This window comes from Acinonyx jubatus, chromosome C2, assembly GCF_027475565.1.
Source record: "Acinonyx jubatus isolate Ajub_Pintada_27869175 chromosome C2, VMU_Ajub_asm_v1.0, whole genome shotgun sequence".
In the NCBI taxonomy this organism is placed as follows: domain Eukaryota; kingdom Metazoa; phylum Chordata; class Mammalia; order Carnivora; family Felidae; genus Acinonyx; species Acinonyx jubatus.
This window is the reverse complement of record NC_069384.1, coordinates 6,045,760-6,068,441: the sequence shown is the minus strand read 5'-3', so window position 1 is coordinate 6,068,441 and position 22,682 is coordinate 6,045,760. Positions and strand designations below refer to the sequence as shown.

At 51.1% G+C, this 22,682-nt stretch overlaps 1 protein-coding gene across 3 annotated transcripts in view; it reads left to right on the top strand.

The window, feature by feature from the left end:
- The window catches only part of B3GALT5 (beta-1,3-galactosyltransferase 5), a 36,648-nt gene extending 17,345 nt beyond the window's left edge, over positions 1-19,303 (top strand). The window contains exons 3-6 of one of the 3 annotated variants that reach the window (XM_027041580.2): positions 8,559-8,663; positions 9,051-9,216; positions 17,098-17,258; positions 18,299-19,303. In XM_027041580.2, the coding sequence (XP_026897381.1) occupies positions 18,299-19,234 (936 nt within the window). In that variant the 5' untranslated portion in view covers positions 8,559-8,663; positions 9,051-9,216; positions 17,098-17,258 and the 3' untranslated portion in view covers positions 19,235-19,303. Of the gene's footprint in view, positions 1-8,558; positions 8,664-9,050; positions 9,217-17,097; positions 17,418-18,298 lie in introns of all 3 variants that reach the window. The other 2 variants (XM_027041581.2, XM_027041582.2) reach the window with 2 other exon arrangements.
- The last annotated feature ends 3,379 nt before the right edge of the window (positions 19,304-22,682 follow it).

The following is a 22,682-nucleotide window of genomic DNA, read 5'->3' as shown; positions in this document are numbered from 1 at the left end:
CTGTGTACGTTCAGCTAGATTTGGAGGGGAGGGAATGTGAGTGAGCCTGGAAGCAGATCCCAGATCCCACAAGAAAGCCAGGTGTCGGAGCAGGGATTTCCTGGGCATCTGGGTCTTGGTTCTGTGAATCTTGGACCACACTCCCAATCTTGGCCACACTCCCTGACACGCGTATAGCAGTGACAATCTTGGCCACGCTCCCTGACACGCGTATGGCAGTGACAATCTTGGCCATGCTCCCTGACACGCGTATGGCAGTGACTCAGTCAGGACCACTTGGGCATGGGTGACTTAGCCAGTGAAATGTCCTCCTCACACATTTCTGGCTTCTCCCACTGATCCCTGGCGTCCGTGCTGGGTTTTCAAGTGACACACGAGGGGGTGACTGGCATTTGACGAGAGATGATGGTCACCTGTTAGCATTTTCTTTTTCCATCTCAGGGAATGTGGTTTCCGTCGGTGCACGGAAAAGCTGTGAGTGCCTAGAGGTGGCCCGAGGAGGGAAGGCCGTCCAGGGAGGGAAGACGCAGAAATACAGGAAAGGCAGGACACAGCTGAATGGGAATCGCCTCCCCCCCCCCCCGCCCCCCGCTGTTCTCCAGTCTTCAGTGTAACCCTTTGTCTTGGAGAACTGTCCCTCCCTGTTGAGTTTTCTCCTAACAGAAAGAAAAATCTAGTGGGGAACAGTTATGTGGAAAAAACCACTTTCCCTTTCAAAGTCTTCCCAGAGAGAGGAGGAAGCCCTCGCTGACAGAGCGCGTGGGCCGTGGGCGGAATTCTGTCTCACACCACTGTGCTCGCAGGTGGTGGCTGCTCTGAGTCATGTTATCATTTATTCCTCAGTAAACGCGGAAGCGTCTAGGGCCGCCGGAACAAGGCACCACAGACCGAGGGGCTTCCCCGAGAGAAGTTGGCTGCCACCCTTTGGAGGCCCGAAGTCCCAGATCAAGGCGAGGAGGGTTGGTTCCAAGGGCCACGAGGGAGAATGTGCTCCAGGCCTCTCCCCCAGCTTCTGGCGGTTTGATGGCCGTCCTTGACGTTCCCTCGCCCGGGGCTGCATCACCCCGGTCTCTGCCCTCACCTTACGTGGTGTTCTGTGTATGTGTGTCTGGGTCTGCATTTCCTCTTTTCTAAATTAAAAAAGTTTTTTTTTAATGTTTATTTATTTTTGAGGAGGGGGGGAGCAGAGAGAGAGGGAGACACAGAATCAGAAGCAGGCTCCAGGCTCTGAGCTGTCAGCACAGAGCCCGAGGTGGGGTTCAAACCCACGAACTGCAAGATCATGACCTGAACCGAAGCCGGATGCTCAACTGACTGAGCCACCCAGACGCCCCTCCTCTTTTTTTTTTTTTTTAAGTTTATTCATTTATTTTGAGAGAGAGAGTATGAGACAGGGAGGGGCAGAGAGACAGGGAGAGAGAGAATCCCAACCTTGCTGTCAGTGCAGAGCCCGACACGGGGCTTGAAGCCACAAACCATGAGATCATGACTTGAGCCAAAATCAAGAGTTAGACGCTTAACCAACTGAGCCACCCAGGTGCCCCGTGTCACATTTCCTCTTTATAGGGGCTTCAGTCATATTGGATTAGGGGTCCACACTACTCTGCATGACCAGATCTTATTACATTTCCAAACAAGGTCACCTTCTGAGATCCTGGGGGTTTCGAACGACTTCAGCATATGAATTTGGGGGTGAAGAGACACAATCCTGGCCCATAACAGTAAATATTTATTTACACACCCATTAAATGTTTAAGGAGCCTCTATTATGTGCAAAGTGTGATATGAGGCATTGAGATTTAAATAAATATGAGTAAAACATTTCCTGTACCAAACCACTTACAGTAAAGTAGGAGAGGCGTATAAACAAATAGCTGTGATTGGCGGAGTCATGGTAAAGGTAGGTACGAAGAATTGTGCCAAGAAGGGAACTGGTCAAGCCTCCTCACTGGGGAAGAGACCACTGTGGGGGCAAAGCTTGAGCCGGATGCGAAAGGATTCAAAGAAGCTCACTAGGTACACTGCACGAGACAAAATGGCGCATTCACGGACTTTGAAGCCATCTTGTGGCAGGAGGATAGGGTGCACTGTGGTGGGTGGCCACTGCAAAGTCTTAAGTGTTAGAGCAATGCTATTGGACTTGTAGTTTCGGGAATGTTCTTCTGACTGACAGCATGGAGGCTAGAGCGTAGGTGGCTAAGTCTAGAGTTTGTGAGATAAAATGGTGGGAATGACCACGGGTCTGGTGCTTGTGGCACTGAGTGGATTCCAAGGCCCTTCGGTCTGAGAGAAAGAGTGGAGCTTGAGATTATCGGTGGGATGTCCAGTGACACTTGGATTTGGAGTCAGGCAAAAAGCGTGGAAGGACAGTATGCATTTGGGGATTGTTTTGTGTATAGCCATGGGAGCGGATAATTGTGTCAAATAGAAGAGGGCATCGGGGGCACACCTGGATTTTAGGGGCAGGATGAGGAAGAAGAGCCAATCAAGGAGAGTCAGAGAGAAGGATCAGGGAGATCGGACCAGGTGGGCACCCCACCGAAGCCGAGGAGTGTGGCGGTGACAAGGAGAAGAGCTTGGACAGAAACCCCTGACATCACAAGTAGGTCATGGAAGATAAAGCCGAGAAAAGCAGTGTGGCCTGTGGCTCAGTCTTGACATGATGTTTTCAAAGTCTCTTCTGATATGTATGTGTGTGTCACCAGTTTGGTATCCGGAACGGCAACTTGAACCTTTCCTGAAATCTTTGGAAGAACACCGAAGATGAGTCCATCCATAATGCCCAGCAAAGTTTTCAATTCTTGTTACTCCCTCTGTATGCTAACCCCCGCCACCCTTTCTCCTGCCCTGGTGTCTCTCATCTTCCTATCGACCCTACTCTGCTCCCCTAGTCACTCTGCCTTTTCCAGCATTTCTCAACTCTGTCCTCATCTACCACCCGAACTCTGTGCAAGGAGCAAGCTGGTAATGGGCAGTGTTCTCGATAGACCGGGGACCAGGGCTAGGCTCTGCGCATCCCCCTGTGAATTCTTTCCTGACCCCAAACAGGCTGTGGCTCACCTTTGGCAGGGTGTTTTCGGATGAGCAGTGGGCGTGGACGTAGGTTGCTGTGGTCGAAGATTAATTAACTAATTGGTGGACAAGGCAGTGGTGAGCTCCCAGAAGGTGTCAGGTGGTTGGGATAAGGTCTCTTAAACACTTTTTTGGAGCGAATATTTGTTTTGCAGTCAGACCTACAGCAGAAATTCACACAGGCAGTGATTGTCATCCTAAGTGAAAAGTCAACACATTTGCGTTGTTCGTTATTATCTATTGTCATTGGAACTGATGAGGAAGAAATTCACAGTTCCCCCCCGGGCCTGAAGCCTGGGTCCCGGAGTGTGGACAGGGATTGAGGTGTGAGTGTGAATGCCCCTTGAGAGGAAGGAATGAGAGCAGAGCATTGGAGCTTAGCGATGGTCGTAGACTCTGCCCGGATGTTCACTTCAGATCATTTGTTCAGTAAATATTTGCACACTTCCTACCACTGTGTTAGGCCTTGAGGTTCCTGGGGCTCTGGGGAGTGAAGCAAAGCAGGTACATATCGCATCATTCCTGATCCGAAGATTCCCGATGGAAAGTGACTATTGGACTCTTTTGTTAGAAGGCTGAGTACTTTAGGGAGTAGGGCAATGGGTGCCATGATGCACCTAGAGGGGGAAGCGGAGATAGACAGATGGCTCCATGTACTACCTGAGGGCCGTGAGGCTTTGCCTTGACTGGCCGTCTTGCACTTGGTCCCCGGCAATAAGGGACTCCTAAAAAGTAGGTGTGACTCAACATTACTTGTCACCACTATGGTAAGGTTTTCTCAAGTTCAGTAGTGAGGGAAAAGTTCAGTTTAAACTACTGAACTTGTTTATTAGGGATAACGACGTTCACTTTCCCTGCGACCGAGGTGTCTCTACAAGGCTTGCACTGTGATCTAGGTAAGAGTATTTGTGACCAGAACAATATTCGTATACAAATGGCAGTTGTAAAATTTGTTTCCAGGGTGTCGGGTAGAAATTTGCTTTCTTAAGAAGACTGCAAAGATGTTTGCCCAGTCTTTCTAACATTTGCTAATTCTCAAGTGTCCATTGGTTTATTCTTTATGGCTCATGTTTGTAAATGAACCTGCAGGTTGAACAGGCCTGCAAGGTTGAGGGAGGTGTCTTGGCAACTGGGTAGGTCAGTGTTTGAATCATGAAAAGGGGCCCTTCAGCCTCCCCGATCAGTGAGTTTCTTGTCCAGGCGTCACGGCCTCGAAGTTTTGTCCAGAACCTGGGCAGAGGCACCGGCTTCAGGCCAAGCCAAGTGATCTTGAGCCCAGCGAGCAGATGTCATGATGTGTTGCCTTATTTCTGTTAGAAACACAAATTTCGTTTCCTAGTCAGTCACGTGTTCTCAGTGCGATCCTTCCTGAACAATCAGCAAGTAAGAGAAGCTGAGGGAAGTTAAGTGATCATCCTGTAGGAAAAAAACCCACAGGCCTAAGACCGTAGCTCGTCACCTTGAGGTCGAAATCACCTGCCACACCTCCCGCAGTGACATCGAGAGCCCACTGTCCGAAGGGCTTTAATTCTAGCAGGAGATACATGGTCATCATTGCAATCAGCAGTGGAAGCCTCAGGATGGGCCTGCCTGCTGGCACTTGGATTTCAGCTTTTTTGCTCGTTTGTAGACTTTTGTGGTCTTCTTCTGTCAGGGTTGAGAGGTAGCCATGAGTGACCAGATCTGTGAAGAGAGAGTTTTTCCATCATCAGAGGAAAGTAGCACGTTGAGGGTGCTCTTGACGGGCCCTGGAGAGAGAGGTGTTTGGGGTTCGGGCCAGGAGGCTGTTCGGCAGAGGATTAGCTCCTCTCAAAGGGTCCCTTCCGCCGTGTGGACAAATGATGAATGCTTTTGACCTTTGTGTGTGCACAGCCGTGGTTGATTACCATGTACATGCACTATTTTCTCAAGGAAATTTCTCTTCCATTCTCTTAACCATATGCCTACCTCCTGGGACCAATAGGCAAACACTGGAATTAATGTGTGGAGTTAATTCCTGCCTTCCTTGTCTGCATGGCTTTTTGTTCCCTTCCATACGAAAGCATTTGATGTTCTGTCTGAACACCCTCATAACACTCCGCACGCTGCCTCTGGTAACCCGCCAGCCCCCTCAGGGTGAGCAGTAGGGGGTGAAACTCTCGGTTTGGCTGTTTCTTCCATTGAGGTACGCCAGGTTCTGTTTCTTCTGGGAATAATTGAGGTCTTATGAAATGTACACAATGCAAAAATACCTAAGGCAGCGGAAAATTTTCCGAAAAAAATTCATCCCAGGGAGATGCCATACAAAGCAAGGGTTTTCAAGTAAGGAAGTGTATCCACGTTGCAAAGAAGCAAGTTTTGGCTTTTGGAGACGTGGGCATCTTCTCATTGGCTCATACAGAGCTTTCCTTTGGGCTTCTATGTGGCAAATATGGTGCGTTGGCAGCTGCTACCACAGTGAAAAATACCGAAGGAAAGTGGTCCTTGCTCTGCTGGACGAAGCAGCAGGAGTTACCAAGCAGCGGGAAAGCCAGTCCAAGGTTTGCAGAAAAAAATAAGAAAGTATGGGGCGCCCGGGGGGCTCAGTTGGTCAAACGTCTGACTCTTGGTTTTGGCTGAGGTCATGATCTCACAGTTTGTGGGTTCAAGCCCCGTATCAGGCAGTGTGGAGCCTGCTTGGGATTCTCTTTCTCTTCTCTCTCTCTGCCCCTCCCCCGCCCCCCCCCCCCAATAAATAAACATGAAAAAAAGTTTTGAAAATGAAACTCCTATAAAAAAAGGAAATAATACAGTACGATCCATTAATGAAATTGACAAAATACCAGACGGTGGGTGCCATGAGCAGTAAATGAAGGCAGCGCTTTGCTGCGGAGTTGGGGGTGGCGGGTGAGGGGTGAGCTAAGTTGGCTGAGCGGAAGCGTGTGGGGGTGCAGGTGGAGGCCCAGAACGCACCCAGGGAGGGACGTCTGCACGGAAGGGAAAGAACAGGTCTGTTTGTGGGACTGAAGGGGAACAGGAGTGGCCTGAGGGCAGAGGTGCCGATGTTAACGGAACAGATGGTGCGGGGCAGGGGCTAACTGATGAGGAGCCCTGAGTCGTCATCGTAAAGGTTGGCTGAACCTGCTCGTCCAGAAATGAAATTTCAAGCCACAAAGACACCTCGCAGGCAGCACGGGCCAACCTGAATGCTGCCTGTTTTGTCCTCTGCCTCTTGTTCAGGGCACCTCATGTAAAGTGAAATCTGGGCCCGGGACGCCTGGGTGGCTCAGTCGGTGGAGCTTCTGACTCTTGATCTCCGCTCAGGTTGTGATCTCACGGTCGTGGGATTGAGCCCCGAGTCGGGCTCTGTGCTGACAGCATGGAGCCTGCTTGGGATTTTCTCTCTCCCTCCCTCTCTGCCCCTCCCCACTTGTTCTCTCTCTCTTTCTCTCTCGGAATAAATAAATGAACTTTTCTTTTTTTTTAAATTAAAATCTGGGCAGGCCAAATTGCAGAATGATCACATTCACTGGTTTTAATTACTATTCTTCCTTCTCTTCCCTGTTCTGTGGTTTGTATGCTCAATTCCTATCACTCTAGAATTCACGTTGAGGCCATCCAGGCAGCCTAGATTCTGTGGCTCTACCCTTTGGGCCACAGGACTGTGGACTAATCAGGGATAAGATGCCCCTCCGCCCCCGAGAAATCTCTTGTATTTGTTTTCAGTACTGTTTACGTGGGGTTAAACAGTACTTTCCTGCCTGTATTTCACCAGACCCAGGCAATCGAAGAGCTTTTCCAATTTTTCCAGGTTTTTGTCACATAGTTGACTGTGTAGAATAATCAGCAGACCCATTCATGATGTGGTGCTGTATCCTTTCTGCATTTTACCAGTTGGTTTTGTTTGGCGTTTGGTCAGAAGAAGGGCCCCCAAATCTTAGCTTACTGAAATAATCCATAGCTTATTTTTTAATTTTTTTAAATGCTTATTTATTTGAGATAAAGAGGGAGAGCAAGCAGGGCGGGGGGCAGAGAGAGAGGGAGAGACAGAGAGAGAGAGAATTCCAAGTAGGCTCTACACTGGCAGCAAGGAGCCTGATGCAGGACTTGAACCCACAAACCATGAGATCATGACCTGAGTTGATAGGAAGTGTTGGATTCTTAACCAACTGAGCCACCCAGGCTCCACCAAAACTTATTATTTATTTATTTATTTATTTATTTATTTATTTATTTATTTATTTATAAATGTTTATTTTTGAGAGAGAAAGAGAGAGACAGAGCGTGAACTGGGGAGGGGCAGAGAGAGAAGGAGACACAGAATCCAAAACAGGCTTCAGGCTCTGAGCTGTCAGCACAGAACCCGATGCGGGGCCCGAACTCGGGAATGGAGAGGCCATGACCTGGGCTGGAGTTAGACGCATAACCAACCGAGCCACCCAGGCGCCCCCAGAGCTTATGCTTTAAGAAGCCCACTGTAGATTGGCCCTTCCTGAATCTATGGACAGACACTATTTGTTGCCGTCGCTCCCTTTGACGCTGTGGATGCAACTGTCCCGTACAACTGCTCAGTGTTATTTGGACTGTTCGGGAAAGAACGCTTCAGAGGTTTAAAGGAATCAGGTTTTTTTGTTTTGTTTTGTTTTTTAACGTTTATTTATTTTTGAGACAGAGAGAGACAGAGCATGAACGGGGGAGGGTCAGAGAGAGGGAGACACAGAATCTGAAACAGGCTCCAGGCTCTGAGCGGTCAGCACAGAGCCCGACGCAGGGCTTGAACTCACAGACCGCAAGATCATGACCTGAGCCGAAGTTGGATGCTTAACCGACTGAGACACCCAGGTGCCCCAGGAATCAGGTTTTAAAAACCTTGAGCTGTGATTTTGGTTTCTGAAGGCTTGAGAGCTGCTAGTGAAACATGTTTTTTTTTTAATAGAGAAAGCTTCAGCAGGGAGTAGAGTGCAGAGCAAGGGGGCAGCAGGGGTGCCTCTAGACCCCCCGAGCACGTTCACGTCTCTCTCCGTGTCTGGGTTCGTGTCACCAGGCCAGGTATGATCATCTTGTCCATGTTCAGGAGGGAATGAGTCTAGAGCGTCTGGAAATGGCCCTTCCCAGTGGGAAGCACAGCGGATAGCGTGGAAAGGTGACATTTTCCTCTGGGTAGTAAGTTCATGTAATTGAGGAAGATGCAAGGAGTCTCAGGAGACCCCGGGACTGCTCGCGGTGACACAGCCTTTCACGTAGTAGGTGCTCAGTAAATGCTGGAGGACGATCCTTGCTCTGGATGGAACTGTGCTCCCTGCCCCTCAAATTCATGTATGTGGTGGCATTTGCGGGGGTGGGGGGGCTTTGGGAGCTAATGAAGTTCCGATGAGGTCATGCGTGTGGGGCTTGTGTGGTGGTGGGATTAGTGTCCTTGTAAAGAAGAGACCCAAGAACCCAAGGGAGCCCCTGTGCACCTTCCTTCCCCTCCCTCTCTGTCTCTCCCTCTCTCCTTCTCTCTCCCCCCCCTCCACGTGGGGACACAGTGAGAAATCGGCTGTTGCAAGCCACGAGGAGGACTGTCCCCAGAACCCAACCATGCTGGCGGGCTGATCTCTGACTTCCTGCCTCCGGAGCTGCGAGAGATAAAGGTCTGTTGCTCAAAGTACCTCCCAGTCTGCGGTATTTTGTTGCCTAAAATGTCATTCCTGAAAATGCCTTCTCAAAGCTCTAAATTCATCGACTCGGAGACAACTGATCATTGGCATGAATCCCGCACTGTATCTCCTCAGATGCCTCCTTGGTTTGATTGGAGCGGCCATGTGCAAAGTTAGTGGGAGGCTTCTCTGTTGTCTTATGAGTAGGAGAGAGAGGCCCCATCGGACCCCAGACTCATCAGGGTGGGAAGCCTCGGGAAGGACTGTGGGCTCCCTGGGGTCCTCAGAAAATGCAAGGTCCTGAGCCTGCCCTGCCTGGTCTCTAGCCTGACACCCAGATTTTCCTTTGGTACAACTTGCCCTGTTTCTGGAACCCACCAGGCCCTTCCGGATTCCCTGCCTCTGCCCCTCGGCCTCCCTGGAGCATCCCCTCCCACCCCCATCCCGGCAGACCTCTCTTTCCTCTACGCTCTCCAAGAAAAACCGGAGCTGGTCAGCGGATAAAGCGGCAGGAACTATCACCGTGGGGGGAGACCCCAGGATAGAGGTGGGTTCAACTCCGAATATGGCACAGACAAGTGGGATGTGTAGCCAAGGAGCAGGGCGGTGGTGGGGGGCGGGGGCAGTCAGTGGATGACAACTTCTTTTATTTTTTAATTTTTTAATGTTTATTTATTTTTGAGAGAGAGCGCAGCAGGGGAGGGGCAGAGAGAGAGAGGAAGACACAGAACCTGAAACAGGCTCCAGGCTCTGAGCTGTCAGCACAGAGCCCAACTTGGGGCTCAAACCCATGAACCGCGAGATCATGACCTGAGCTGAAGTCGGACGCTTGACTGCCTGAGCCACCCAGGCGCCCCGCAGATGAGAGGTTCTTAAGAGGAAAGAAACATCAGAGCTCGGGGGTCTGGCCAAACCAACCTAGCAGGATTCTAGCTAAAATTGGGCAGAAGTCTGAAGGTCAAGGCCTCTTTGGGAAAGGAATTTGAGGAGCCGATGGGAGCCTGGTCGGAGAGTGTTCGTCCGGCACACGGTCCTCCTCGCTGTGTTCAGCAGTAGCTGTTGTCCTGCGCACGCTGTGGGCCGTGAGCCCCTCCCAGGTCTGTCTTCATCGTGGAGCTCCTGGCACCCGGACCCCGGCCTGGCACAGGGGGGCCTCTCAGGAGGGCCTGGGATGAGGGCAAGTGCTCACTGCCTGTGACAGCCACGGGCCACGCCGAGGGCTCTTCTGACAGGATACGTTCCTGTCCTCATTGGTCAGCCTGGAAAGACGGGCACAGGATGCCCCTGAGGCCAGACCTGTGGGGACATTTCACTGACACAGCATCCCTCAGCCACCAGCGGCAGGAAAGACGGATGATGAAGGGGTTTCTGTTCACAGCTCTTGGATGGGCTCATGAGATGATGTGAAAGGCCAAGACGTCCCTCCCCTGGGTTGGGACACTTGAATGTCCTTCCACTAAGGAGGAGGCCCCTCTAAACGCCCGCGCATGACTCGGCCACGGGCTGCACAACGGTCGGGGCGGCTGGTGGGGAAGGCCGCATCCACTGGCCGCCTCCTGAGGGCTTCTGAGTCTCACAGGAGCCAGGATAGAAGGTAAAACAGTTTGTAAACCGGAGAGGGGTTGAAACAGAGCTCAAGTTTATTTTGTTAATCAGGAAAATAATTTTAAATTGTCAGCCAGTGTAACCATTTTAAAAATACAATTAAGGGGCGCCTGGGTGGCTCAGTCAGTTAAGCGTCTGACTTCTGCTCAGGTCATGATCTTGAGGTTTGTGAGTTTGAGCCCCATGTCGGGCTCTGTGCCGACAGCTCGGAGCCTGGGGCCTGCTTCGGATTCTGTGTCTCCCTCTGTCTCTGCCCCGCCTCTGCTCATGTTCTGTGTCCCTTTCTCTCAAAAATAAATTGACATTAAAAATTTTTAAAATACAATTAAAAAGGGGCCCCTGGGTGGCTCAGTCGGTTAAACATCTGACTTCGGCTCAGATTATAATCTCACGGTTCGTGAGTTCGAGCTACCCTTCAGGCTCTGTGCTGACAGCTTGGAGCCTGAGCCTGCTTCAGATTCTGTGTCTCCCTCTCTCTCTGCCCTTCTCCCGCTCACGCTCTCTCTCTGTCTCTCAAAAAAAAACATTAAAAAAATTTTTTAAAAATATAATTAAAGAGTACATTTTAGGGACACCTGGGTGTCTCGGTCGGTTGAGCATCTGACTCTTGATTTTGGCTCAGGTCATGATCCCCAGGGTTGTGGAGTCGAGCCCTATGTTGGACTCTACTGAGCATGAAGCCTGCTTGGGATTCTCTCTCTGTCTCTCCCTCTGACCCTATCCTGCTTGTGCTCTTTCTCTCTCTCTTAAAACAAAAACAAAACAAGTACATTTTATCCCCCAAAGTGGTAAACGGGTGCAGCTCACAGACGCCGCCCTCTGCTTGACCCCAGCCTGACTGCCAGGCCCCAGTTCGGCTGTGAGCCAGCCAGCCAGCCGGAGCGGAGAGAAGCAGGGAGGGACACACACACCTTCTCAAGAGTGAGTGGCAGTGTGGGGGCTGTCCCCCCAGTGCCTCCAGCTCCATGGTGCCGCCCGCCCCCCCAGGTGCCACCTGGGTAGTTCTGAGGCGTGACCGTCCTCGGCTCAGGTGTGCGAGCCTGTCCACCACGGGCTGTGTGGGACCCTGTGCACCAGACCTGGGGTCCGACACCTACTGTGGGAAAAAACCCTCTGTTCTTATTTTCATGAGCCTCTAACTGTGATTTCGTGCTTTCTTCCGTTACAAACGTGGGCCCCGTATTAGCTTCCTGGGGCTGCTGTAACTACGGACACCAGGCGGGTGGCTTAAAACAACGGAAAGGTGTCGTCTCATAGCTCTGGAGGTTGGAAGTCTGAGATGAAGGTGTGGGCAGGGGATGGTTCCTTCAGGGGCTGTGAGGGGGACTCTCCTCTGGGCCCTTCTCCTGGCTTCCGGTAGTTGCTGGCCATCTTGGCCTTCCTTGGCCTGTAGATGCATCACGCCGTCTCTGCCTACATCCTCACGTGGTGTTATCCCCGTGTGTGTCTGTTTCCAAATACCCCCTTCTCTAAAATAAAAAAAATTAAAAAAAATTTATAATGTTTATTTATGTCTGAGACAGAGACAGAGTATGAGTGGGGGAGGGTCAGAGAGAGAGGGAGACACAGAATCCGAAGCAGGCTCCGGGCTCTGAGCTGTCAGCACAGAGTCCGACATGGGGCTCGAACTCACGGACCGCGAGATCATGACCTGAGCCGAAGTCGGACGCTTAACCGACTGAGCCACTCAGGCGCCCCAATAAAAAAATTTTTTTTAATGTTTACTCATTTTTTGAGAAAGAGAGACCGAGTGTGAGTGGGGAGAGGCCGAGAGAGAGGGAGGCACAGAATCCGAAGCAGGCTCCGGGCTCTGAGCTGCCCGCACAGAGTCCGACATGGGGCTCCAACTCACAGATCGCGAGATCATGACCTGAGCCAAAGTCGGATGCCTAACCGATTGACCCACCAGGCGCCCCCAAATACCCCCTCTTCATAAGGACATGAGGTATAACTAGATGATGGCCCACCCTGATGACCTTATGGCGATTTGGTAAAGACCCTGTCCCCAAATGAGGTCACGTTCTGAGGTACTGGCGGGGGGGCAGGACTCCCAACACCCCAATTTCAAGGGGGACACAAATCAGCCCGTAGCAGACACTGACCCACACAGCAGAGCCGTGACTCTGTCTCTCAAAGAAATCACCCGTGATTTCACATCCCGTGATAGTAGTTGTAAACGTTTCCAAACATGGGCACGGCTCCTGCTGCCTTCAAAATTGAGGCAGTTATCAGACCTGGAGCCAGAAATTGTCAGATGCTGCAATAAAGAAGTGCACACATTGCCCTGGTGTGCTTTAAAAACTATTTTGGTGCACTTGTTCCAACGTCGTTGATTTCCTTTGTAATCCTATATGTTTGGAAGCAGCCAGCCAGGAGCGAGGCTCTCTGAGGGCCTTCTAGACCGCTCTGTCCGCTCTCCTTTGGCTTTGGGTCACCCCGTGAACAGGGCGCCCCTGCTTGTCTGTGACCGGAAGCACGCTGGGCCGAATACTGCTGGCCAGGTGGAGCTTGAAGAGGAGTCGAGTTATGAGTCGATACTCTCAGAGGGCACACTGGGATAAGACCCAGGACGCAAATAATTACTGCCATGAAGTCAGAGCTTTCCAGCCACCCTGTGAGGCAGACGTCACGATCCCAGTTGGAGACAAAGACGCAGATCAGCAGCCTTGAAGTGTCCTGGGCCAAATTACGGCGCCCTGTTGATGGAGCCAGACGTGAACAAGATCTTCTGTTTCCAAATTCCTCGATGCTTCCATCCTAGCAGGCTGCCTGAAATGAACAAAGAGGGATTTTTAAAATCTGCTGTCTGGCATCTTAAGCTGACTTTTAATGGGAAGTGGAGATGGTCCTGGCCTGGCAACGAATGAAATATTGTAGAATGTTGTAGAAACCGCACACTTTGATCAAGGAGCCTGTCTTCCTTGTCTGGGCAACTGGTAGGTTAAAGCAGCCGTCAACACTTGAGAGCTCCCAGAAAAAGGAAGCCCCAGGCTTCCTTTTCCTGGGGTCCTATTAATTCTATTTTTAATTTTCTGTAAGCTACTACGTTTTGACATCTTAAAAACAACAATAACAAAAATGCTTTCTGGATGGGGAGGGACTGCCCCCCCCCTCCCCCAAGGTTGAGTCAATTCTTAGGGATAAGGTAGGACCCAGCCAGGACCAGATCTTGAATATGCAAACTAACCTGTCCAGAGTCACAGGTCCTCTGCTCCCTGGCCCCTGTGCCCCAGGAGATAAGATTCCTCTGCCTTGATCATCCCACGGCCAGGTGCTGGGTATCTAGGGGCCATCCCCAGAGCTGGCTCCCAGAATTATTCAAACTAGCCAGTCCTAAGCTGTTCACCCTGCTGTGTGTATTGCCTTTACCACAAAAGGCTCAAACCTGTCTGTTGCTTCTGCTTCCTGACCAAAACCTGTGACCTTCCTGTGGCCCAGAATGACAAGCCATGTCTTTTGTTTCTAAGAAGACTGTAACATTAACATTTTCTGTCAATGACATTGACTTGTCCGGGTTGTCATTCATTCCTCTTTATAAATTAAGACCTGGGCACAAAACAGGTTTGTCCTGTGATACACTGGTCCGTGAAACATCCTGTGGTGGGGGGGGGGGGGGGGGGAATCAGATTTGTGGCCAAATGAATTCGGGCTATGTTATAGAAGATCTCCCCTTTTCAGAGATTTATTTTTAATTAAAATTATTAAAAAATAATGGTGGTACAACTTACATACAGCAAAGTACACACGTCTTAACCTGTATGGCTCAGTGAAATTCTGCATATGTCTACACCCATGTAAACCACTACCCAGATCAAGAATAAAACCAGCTTTCCAGAAGGGTCCTCATGCCCTCTCCTGGTTAATAATCCCTCCATCAAAGGTAACGACTATTCTGGCTTCTATCATCACCGATATATTTTGCCTGGTTTTGAGCTTCTTATCAGTGGAATCATTCAGAACATAACTTTCACGTCTGGCTCTTTTCATTCAGCATAATGTCTATCAGATTAATACGTAGTGGGTATATCAGAAGTTTGTATTTTTTAATGGCCGTGTCACATTTGATTGGCCCATTCTGCTGTCCAAAGAAATTTTTAATTTACGTTTGTGCCTTTATCAATGTATTGTGTCCTGTCTCCATGTTCATTCTTTTTTTGACTACTTGGTGAAAATGACTCTGGGCCCACAGTGACTTCTGTGCTGTCAGTGGGCTAGGCTGTGCCCTTGTCATGGAGGTCTGCATCTCGGGGCCGGGTTGGGGGACTGTCCTCAGGGTTTCTCCTCTGCTACGGGCAGTTCTGCTCCTTATATCTGCTGTTCCTGTGTTTTTAGAGATCTCTTTACTTCTTTTTTTAAATTTTTTTAATTAAAAAATTTTTAATGTTTATTTTTTGAGAGAGAGAGAGAGAGAGTTGGGGAGGGGCAGGGAGAGAGGGAGACAGAATCCGAAGCAGGCTCCAGGCTCTGAGCTGTCAGCACAGAGACCGATGTGGGACTCAAACTCACAAACCGGAGATCATGACCTGAGCCAAAGTCGGATGCTCCAACCGGCTGAGCCACCCAGGCGCCCCAGAGATCTCTGCTTCTTGCTAATCTCTCGTCACTCACATCCCTTGTTATAGGAACAATTCTTTATGTTAAAGTTTCCCTTTGGATTACTGTGTGGCTTCTCTCTCCTGTTTGGACCCAGATGGATATCACAGGTTTTGGCACCAACGGGCAGCAACGTGTTCCGTGCGTTCTTGGCCATGCCCCATTTCTGTTGTGTCTGAGCTCAGGAGTTGTTTGCTGGGTCATGTCGTCCAGCTTTCCCTGCCGTAGATGCTGCCAGACAATTACGGCTTTCCGAAGTGTTTGTATTAATTTACACGCCCATTTCCTTTTAGTCATCCTCACGGGTGGCTGTGGTACTTGTGGTTTCATTTGCATTTCCCTAATGACTAATGATGTACTTCCTTGGGTTTTGGCCATTTGGATATCTTCTTTTGTGAAATACCTGTTCGCAATTCATTTTTTTTTTTAATTGTGGGGTTTTTTTTGTTTGTTTTTGTGGTATCCTTGTTGATTCATAGCAGTTCTTGACAGAGTCTAGATAATAGTCCTTTGTCACATCAATGTATGGCAGATATGTTCTCCCATTCTGTGGCTTGCTTTTGAACTCTCTTGATGGGATCTTTTTTTTAATGGTATCTCTTGAAGTTCCATTCATCACCCCTTTCCTTTTAGATCGAGGAGGTCCTCTCCTGCCTGCCCCCCCCTGCGCCCCCACTCCCGCCCCAGCCCAGTCCATTAAACTTGATTTTGCAGATGTTTTCCTGCCCCTGGAGATGGATTTCCATTCCGTTTGTCTTCAGGCCCTGTAGCCTTAGGTCAGGAGTTTTACCCACCTGGCCTGGGAAGGGACCCTCCACATGACTGTCCGTTAAGATGCTGACTCCTGGGCTCCCTGCAGACAGCCTTTCCCTGCCCTAAAGGCCCTTGATGTGCTGTTACTTGCTTATTCCCTTGTAATTTGACGTGCCCAGGGTCTAACCTGTGCACAGCCCTGTACAGTATTAGGAGGGCACACCCCTGGCCCTCTGGGCACGCCGACCCAGGAGGAACACAGCTGCCCCAGCCTGGAGCTGTAGTGATACCTACAGAGGAGCCCGTGGAGGGCAGGAGGCGGGGGAGGGAGGGAGGGACCTGCCGCCTTCTGGCTTGCCTTGATCTATAATTCATGCACAATACTGATCTACTCCAGTTCCCAGGCTCTGTGTCCGTGTCTGTAGTGCTCATAGGTTGAAAGAGCAGAGCCGGGGACCCAGAATCTGCTAAATAAACTGCTGTTCCGTTACTGACTGGACAGCTGGGCCACGCGGACTGGTCCCAGTGGGTTTTGAAGGTGGGGCTTCCACAGCAGAGCAGTTGTTTGTTCTTGGCTCTGTCTGTGGAGCTGCTTTATGCTAAGGGTTCCCTCCTCTCAGCCAGACTGTGAGGGGCAGAACCTGGGGGATATGTATTTCCTTTGCTTGAAACGTGGTGTTCCAGGCTCTGTTCCTTATTGATGCTGGGTGCCCTCCGGTGGAAGGTTGGATTCAGGGTTCTTTCCTTTTCTTTCTTTTTTAAAAAAAATTTTAATGTTTATTTATTTTTGAGAGAGAGACAGAGTACAAGCAGGGGAAGGGGAAGGGGAAGAGAAAGAGGGAGACACGGAATTTGAAGCAGGCTCCAGGCTCTGAGCTGTCAGCACAGAGCCCGACATGGGGCTCAACTCACGAACCGCGAGATCATGACCTGAGCTGAAGTCAGATGCTCAACCGACCGAGCCACCCAGGCGCCCTGATCCTTTCATCATTCCACTCAGGTGCTTTTTTTGTCTTGCTCCCTGCAGAAGGACATTTTGCAGACAGGAGCACTGAGTTGAGAATAGATGGATTTCTTCCCTGTGTTAAATTCTGTAAGCCTCAGCCACAGACTCTTACGTAGGAGGTCAGTTTTCAGCATGAGGAATTGGACCCAAACTCACTTGTGAGTCCACCGCGTCCCCTTACTGAGCTCCCGGTGCTGTCCTAGTGCATCAGGCCCAGCAGGCTTCTTGGGTTTTTGCATGCTGTTATTGTTGTCGACAGGTGAACCAGGCGGCAGAGTTTGTCTTGATCGCACCCACTTTGCAGATAAGAAAAGTGAGGCTGGAGTGGGAGGGGGGGCCCAAATGCTTCTCAAGGTCACCCGGGTAGGTGGTAATGTGGTTCTCTCTGGCACGGCCGATGTAATGGGGAGGGGCTGCTGGCGAGGAATGACTGATTTGAATGGCGCTATTCTTTTTGTCTTTTCCTCATAGTGACTCTCGAGAATGAGAATCCGCATTTTGGACAAACGAAGTGAGTCCGGAACCTGACACTGCCCCTTGGCACTCACTGACAGCTCTTTGGCAAGTTGCCTCCCGGAATCTACCCCGTGGCTTAGCTTTCAAGCCAGAGGGTCCATCGGAGCCAGGAGAAAGTGAGTGATTTCCTTTCTTAATGTTACAACATTAACACGGGTGGTCCTGGATTTGCTGACAATGACAGAGATGAGTGGGCACAAGACGAAAGAATCAGGACATTGAAAGAAGTCACCTAAAAAAGTAAAACCAGCACCTCTAGCAGGGACAGAACCAAGGTACGTATCCCCCCCGCCTTCTCTGAGGTTTTGTGTTGCGAGGTGTCAGTCATCCATGGTCAACCGTGGTCCCCAAGCCGATGGTCCCCATTCTGACCTCTCATCAGAAGGTCAGCAGCAGCCTAGCACAACGTCACCCGCCTGCCTCGCTCACCTCATCACATCACACAGGCATTTTGTCACCTCCCATCATCCCAAGGAGGGTGAGGACAGCACAGTTAGATATTGAGAGAGAGACCACATTCACATAACTTTTATTACAGTGTATGATTAAAACTGCTCTATTGGATTGTTCATTATTGCCGTTAATCTCTTACTGTGCCTAATTTAAAAATTAGCAAGTTATAGGAACGAGGGTTCGGCACTGTGCTCGGTGTCAGGCACCTGCTGGGGGTCTTGGAAGGTAGCCTCCCGGGTAAGGCGGGGGGAGCGAAGTTGTACAGATCACAACATTGGTCTTGCTTCTTTCTGGGCGTGGTAGGATGGTGTTTGACTCCGTCAGAGAAGAATGCAGATGGTTCGTACGTTGAGACCTAGAACACGTGGTTTCCAGTCTCGTAGGTTCTCTGGCTGGATTTCGTTATGGAGTCCGGGACGGGCAGAGCTAGAAGGACCCAGTGGGAGATCTGATCCTGTGTGTTAGAGGGGGAGTCTGAGAGCCCCATGGGCGAAGGGCCGGCTGGCCCGGAGCGCTGTGCTCCGGCCTCACGCTCTGGAGTGGACGACCCTGTCGGGCATCCATGCTCACTGCCGACGCACGGCTCTCCACCTGTGCAACGAGACCCCAGCGTCTCTGTCTTCCCCCCGCTAAGCCTCCCGGGGCAGAGCTAAGCACGCTGTCCTCCTTTTGAGGTCTAACGACTCCACTTTGCTCCTTCCAGATGGCTTTTGTGAAGATGCGACTGGTATATGTCTCGCTGGTGGTCCTGGGAGCCCTCTGTTTGTATTTTAGCATGTCCAGTCTGACTCCTTTTAAAGGCGAGCCGTTTGTTTTCAAGAAAGAAAGAGGGAGCTTCCTTCAGCTCCCAGATATCAACTGCAGGCAGGACCCCCCTTTCCTTGTCCTGCTGGTGACCTCCTCCCACGAACAGTTGTTTGCTCGCACGGTCATCCGGAACACGTGGGGGAAAGAAAAGAACGTGAGTGGCAAGCAAATAAAAACGTTCTTCCTCCTGGGAGCCACGGCCAACAAGGACCTGTCGAGACTGGTGGCACAGGAGAGCCAGCAGCATCGTGACATTATCCAGAAGGACTTCATGGACGCCTACTTCAACTTGACCCTGAAGACCATGATGGGCATAGAGTGGATTCACCGCTTCTGTCCTCAGGCGGCTTTTGTGATGAAAACGGACTCCGACATGTTCGTCAACGTCTACTACCTGACCGAGCTGCTTCTGAAGAAAAACAGAACCACCCGGTTTTTCACCGGCTTCTTAAAACTGAACGAGTTTCCCATTAGGGACAAGCACAACAAGTGGTTTGTCAGTAAGTACGAATACCCGTGGGACAAGTACCCGCCCTTCTGCTCGGGCACTGGCTACGTGTTCTCCAGCGATGTCGCGGGTCAGGTGTACAACGTCTCGGAGAGCGTCCCGTTCATTAAGCTGGAAGACGTCTTCGTGGGGCTCTGCCTCGCCAAACTGCAAATCAGGCTGGAGGAACTTCACTCCGAGCAGACCTTCTTCCCAAACGGGTTACGCTTTTCCACGTGTCGTTTTAAGAAGATCGTGGCCTGCCATTTCGTCAAGCCTCACCACATGCTGAGCTATTGGCAGGCTCTGGAAAATTCTCTGGGGGAAGAGTGCCCAGCTGAATGAGGAGAGCCTGGGGGCACCCGTGGACACACGTCAGATAGCTTTGGAAGATCTTGGGTGGCACTGCTGAGGATCGACGTGGGGGTAGGGGGGGAGCGAGGAGGGGGGACAGGCAGGGGAGGGTGATCTCCTCCACGTCTGAACCAGCACGTGAGCCTGAGAGAAACCGCTTGGTGCCCAAGCAATAACAGATGCCATCTCCTGAGTACCTATGCTGTTGCACTAAGCATGTGATGCACGCCCACGTCTTCCCATTTGCAGGGGCCGTCTCCACAGTGCGTCCACACTGCGTCCCCCTCTGACACACAGGAAACAGCAGCGTGCGGAGGCACAGGGCCTCGTCCCCAGGCTCCCCGCCAGTGAACGTTGGGGCAGTGATGAAAAATCCAGCACCATCGGAACTCAGGTGCAGCCAACGACTGGGTCGGCCCCTCCGTCCCGGAGAGACGCCTGCTGCTGACGCCCTTCAGCCCCTTTGTAGAGTCCCCTCCGCCTCCGCTCCTAATCCTTGTGCTTTTAGTGCTGTCACTGGGGCGAAGCAGCGTGCTCCCAGATCCTTAATTCTCTGCGGTGGGTCCAGCTGGACCCCGAGTCCCTGTGAGCGTCTCGGCCCTCCGCTCACGGCAGAACGAGAACATCCCAGGCAAGAGCCCGTCAGAAACCGCCATCCCTAGATGGAAGATTCGGCTTAGAAATGGCTGCAGAGTCGGCCTGTGGTGCAGATTCTTGGCCGCACTGCTGACCTCTCCCAGGGCGTCTGTTTGTTGCGGATGCCCCTGGTCTGTCGGGGTTCCCACGGGAGGGCAGCGGGGCACAAGGCTCGGCCTGGGAAGGACTCTGGGAGCTTTTCTGGGAATTCAGGCGGGTTTAAGTCAAGATGTCCTCAAGGACCCCCTGGGACACCGAGTGCCGAAGGCACTCTGGTCAGGAGGGGCTGTCTTCCTGTGCCTGCTTGGCACACCCAACCCCAGCTCATCTTTGGATTTCCCAGACGGCCAAGGAACGACAGAGTTTGTGGAGGACTTCATCCTTCGACTTTTTCCTGGCTGGACGTTTGCAGGGGCCCGTTCCGCGGGCCATGGACGCGAGGCGCTGCTGTGCAGAGGGGTCTCAACTGCGTTTGGCCGCCATCGATTACACGCAGAGTCACCTTGCTCCTGGTTATGGGAATAACTGGTTCTTGTTTTTTACCTTATCCAATTTGACTTTACCAGCACTCAAAGCCAAGGCCCCACGTGGCCGCGTAACTCACAATCGTTGGACTAAGCTCCTACCTGAACTCAGGAAGAGGTATTTGCCGCAAAACGGCCGTGGCGATGTTAGCTTGCAGGTCGAGGTGTGGCATCCTAGTTTGCAACCGCATTTGTTGTATCTGGACGAGTCGTTGCTTCGCAGATGTGTTTCCTTACCCTGGCTGATCTGAGCGTGCTGGGTCGTGTTCAGAAAACGCTCCTTCCCAGGTGGGAAAATCGGGGACTGAGCTCATTTTTTTGAAGCCCGGATTTTGCCAGAGCCTGGGTCCTGCAGAATGGGTTGCCCCTGATTCGGAAGGTGATGGTGGGTGGGTGTTGAGGGTGAAGCAGTTCGTCTGGCCGTAGGGCTGTGTTTGTGCCCAGATGTCCACCTTGTCTGGTGTATGTGACCGTGTGGCCCCTGGGCTAGGTGGGTGAGGTGTGGCTGACTCAGGATCTGGACTTCTCTGCATCAGCCTGCAGCTCAGCCATGGCGGCCGTGAGCACAGGTGTGGCTGTGTTACCCAAGTCGTATTCTTGGGCCCAACAATGATAGAAATGAGGCCGGACCCAAAAGTCAAAGGCACGGGAAACAGCTTGAGCTGAAGGAGACACAGCACCAAGAGAGCGGTTATGCTGGCCTCCCTGGACAAAGGGGAGGCCCTGCTTATATAGAGAAAGATCCCCCCCAGTGTTCCCACTCCAGTCCCTTACGCTACTAAGGGACAGAAAAGTGCCTCATCCTGATTGGTCGATACTGGCAGGCCACCCGGTAGCTGGTGTTTTCGGAGCCAGGGTCTTTCGGGTTTCCAGAGCTTCTGGTTTGCTCCTGGGTTGACAGGATATGGCCGAAGCTGTTGTTTTTAGTCTTGCTTGGGTGGGGTTGTCTCCTGGTTCTGCTCTGAGAAGCAGCTTAGTAATAACAGCCAACAAGAATGCCCCAGGTGCATAGCGTTTTTCATTTGGGGTTTGGTCCTATGGTCCCTGATGGTCTTCTGTCCCTCCTGAGAGATTTTATCCTCTTTTTTTTTTATATTTTTAACTTTTAAAATTTATTTTTGAGAGAGAGAGGCAGAGCAAGACAGAGCATGAACAGGGGAGGAGCAGAGACAGAAGGAGACACAGAATCCGAAGCAGGCTCCAGGCTCTGAGCTGTCAGCACAGAGCCCAATGCGGAGCTTGAACCCACGAACCGTGAGATCATGACCTGAGCTGAAGTCAGATGCTTAATCGACTGAGCCCCCCAGGTGCCCCTCATCCTCCTTATTCTTTTTAAAAAAAATTTTTTTTTCAACGTTTATTTATTTTTGGGACAGAGAGAGACAGAGCATGAACGGGGGAGGGGCAGAGAGAGAGGGAGACACAGAATCGGAAACAGGCTCCAGGCTCCGAGCCATCAGCCCAGAGCCTGACGCGGGGCTCGAACTCACGGACTGCGAGATCGGCTGAAGTCGGACGCTTAACCGACTGCGCCACCCAGGCGCCCCATCATCCTTATTCTTAAGGGGAACATGGATCGAGTTCTCAATCTTCTTTTTTTTTTTTTAAAAATTTTAATGTTTTATTTATTTTTGAGAGAGAGACAGGGTGTGAACAGGGGAGGGACAGAGAGAGAGGGAGACACAGAATCTGAAGCAGGCTCCAGACTCCAAGCTGTCAGCACAGAGCCTGACACGGGTCTCGAACCCGTGAACCTTGAGATCGTGACCTGAACCGAAGCCTGACGCTCAACCAACTGAGCCACCCAGGCACCCCTCAATCTTTTTTATCTACTTCCTGCTCATCAAGGGCAGAGACCCCACCTATCACTGGAGGTCATGGAAATGTCTTGCTGTCTGATCTAACACTGATACGGAAACATGGTCCCCAGTCGGTATGGACTTGAATCCCCATGCGAGCATCAGCTTGTTGTAGTCTGGAGGACGCACATTGGACAAATGAATTAAAGAGGCGTGGCCCAAATAGAAGCAGCAGTAAAATAGCCCAGGGAGAGGCAAGAGACAGGTAACACTTGGCAGGTGGAGCCCCAGATGGCTTGAGCCTGGGGTTCTTAAAATGATGTAGCCAAGAGGCCAGGTGGAGGGTGATGTTAACCCTTTGTTTCCCGTCTCTGAAAACAATGTAGAATGTTGAATGTAGAATGTAGAACATTGATGTAGAAACATCAGAATGTATTTGCAATAGCACATTTCTCTGCTTGTTCAGCCAGTAAATTGTCT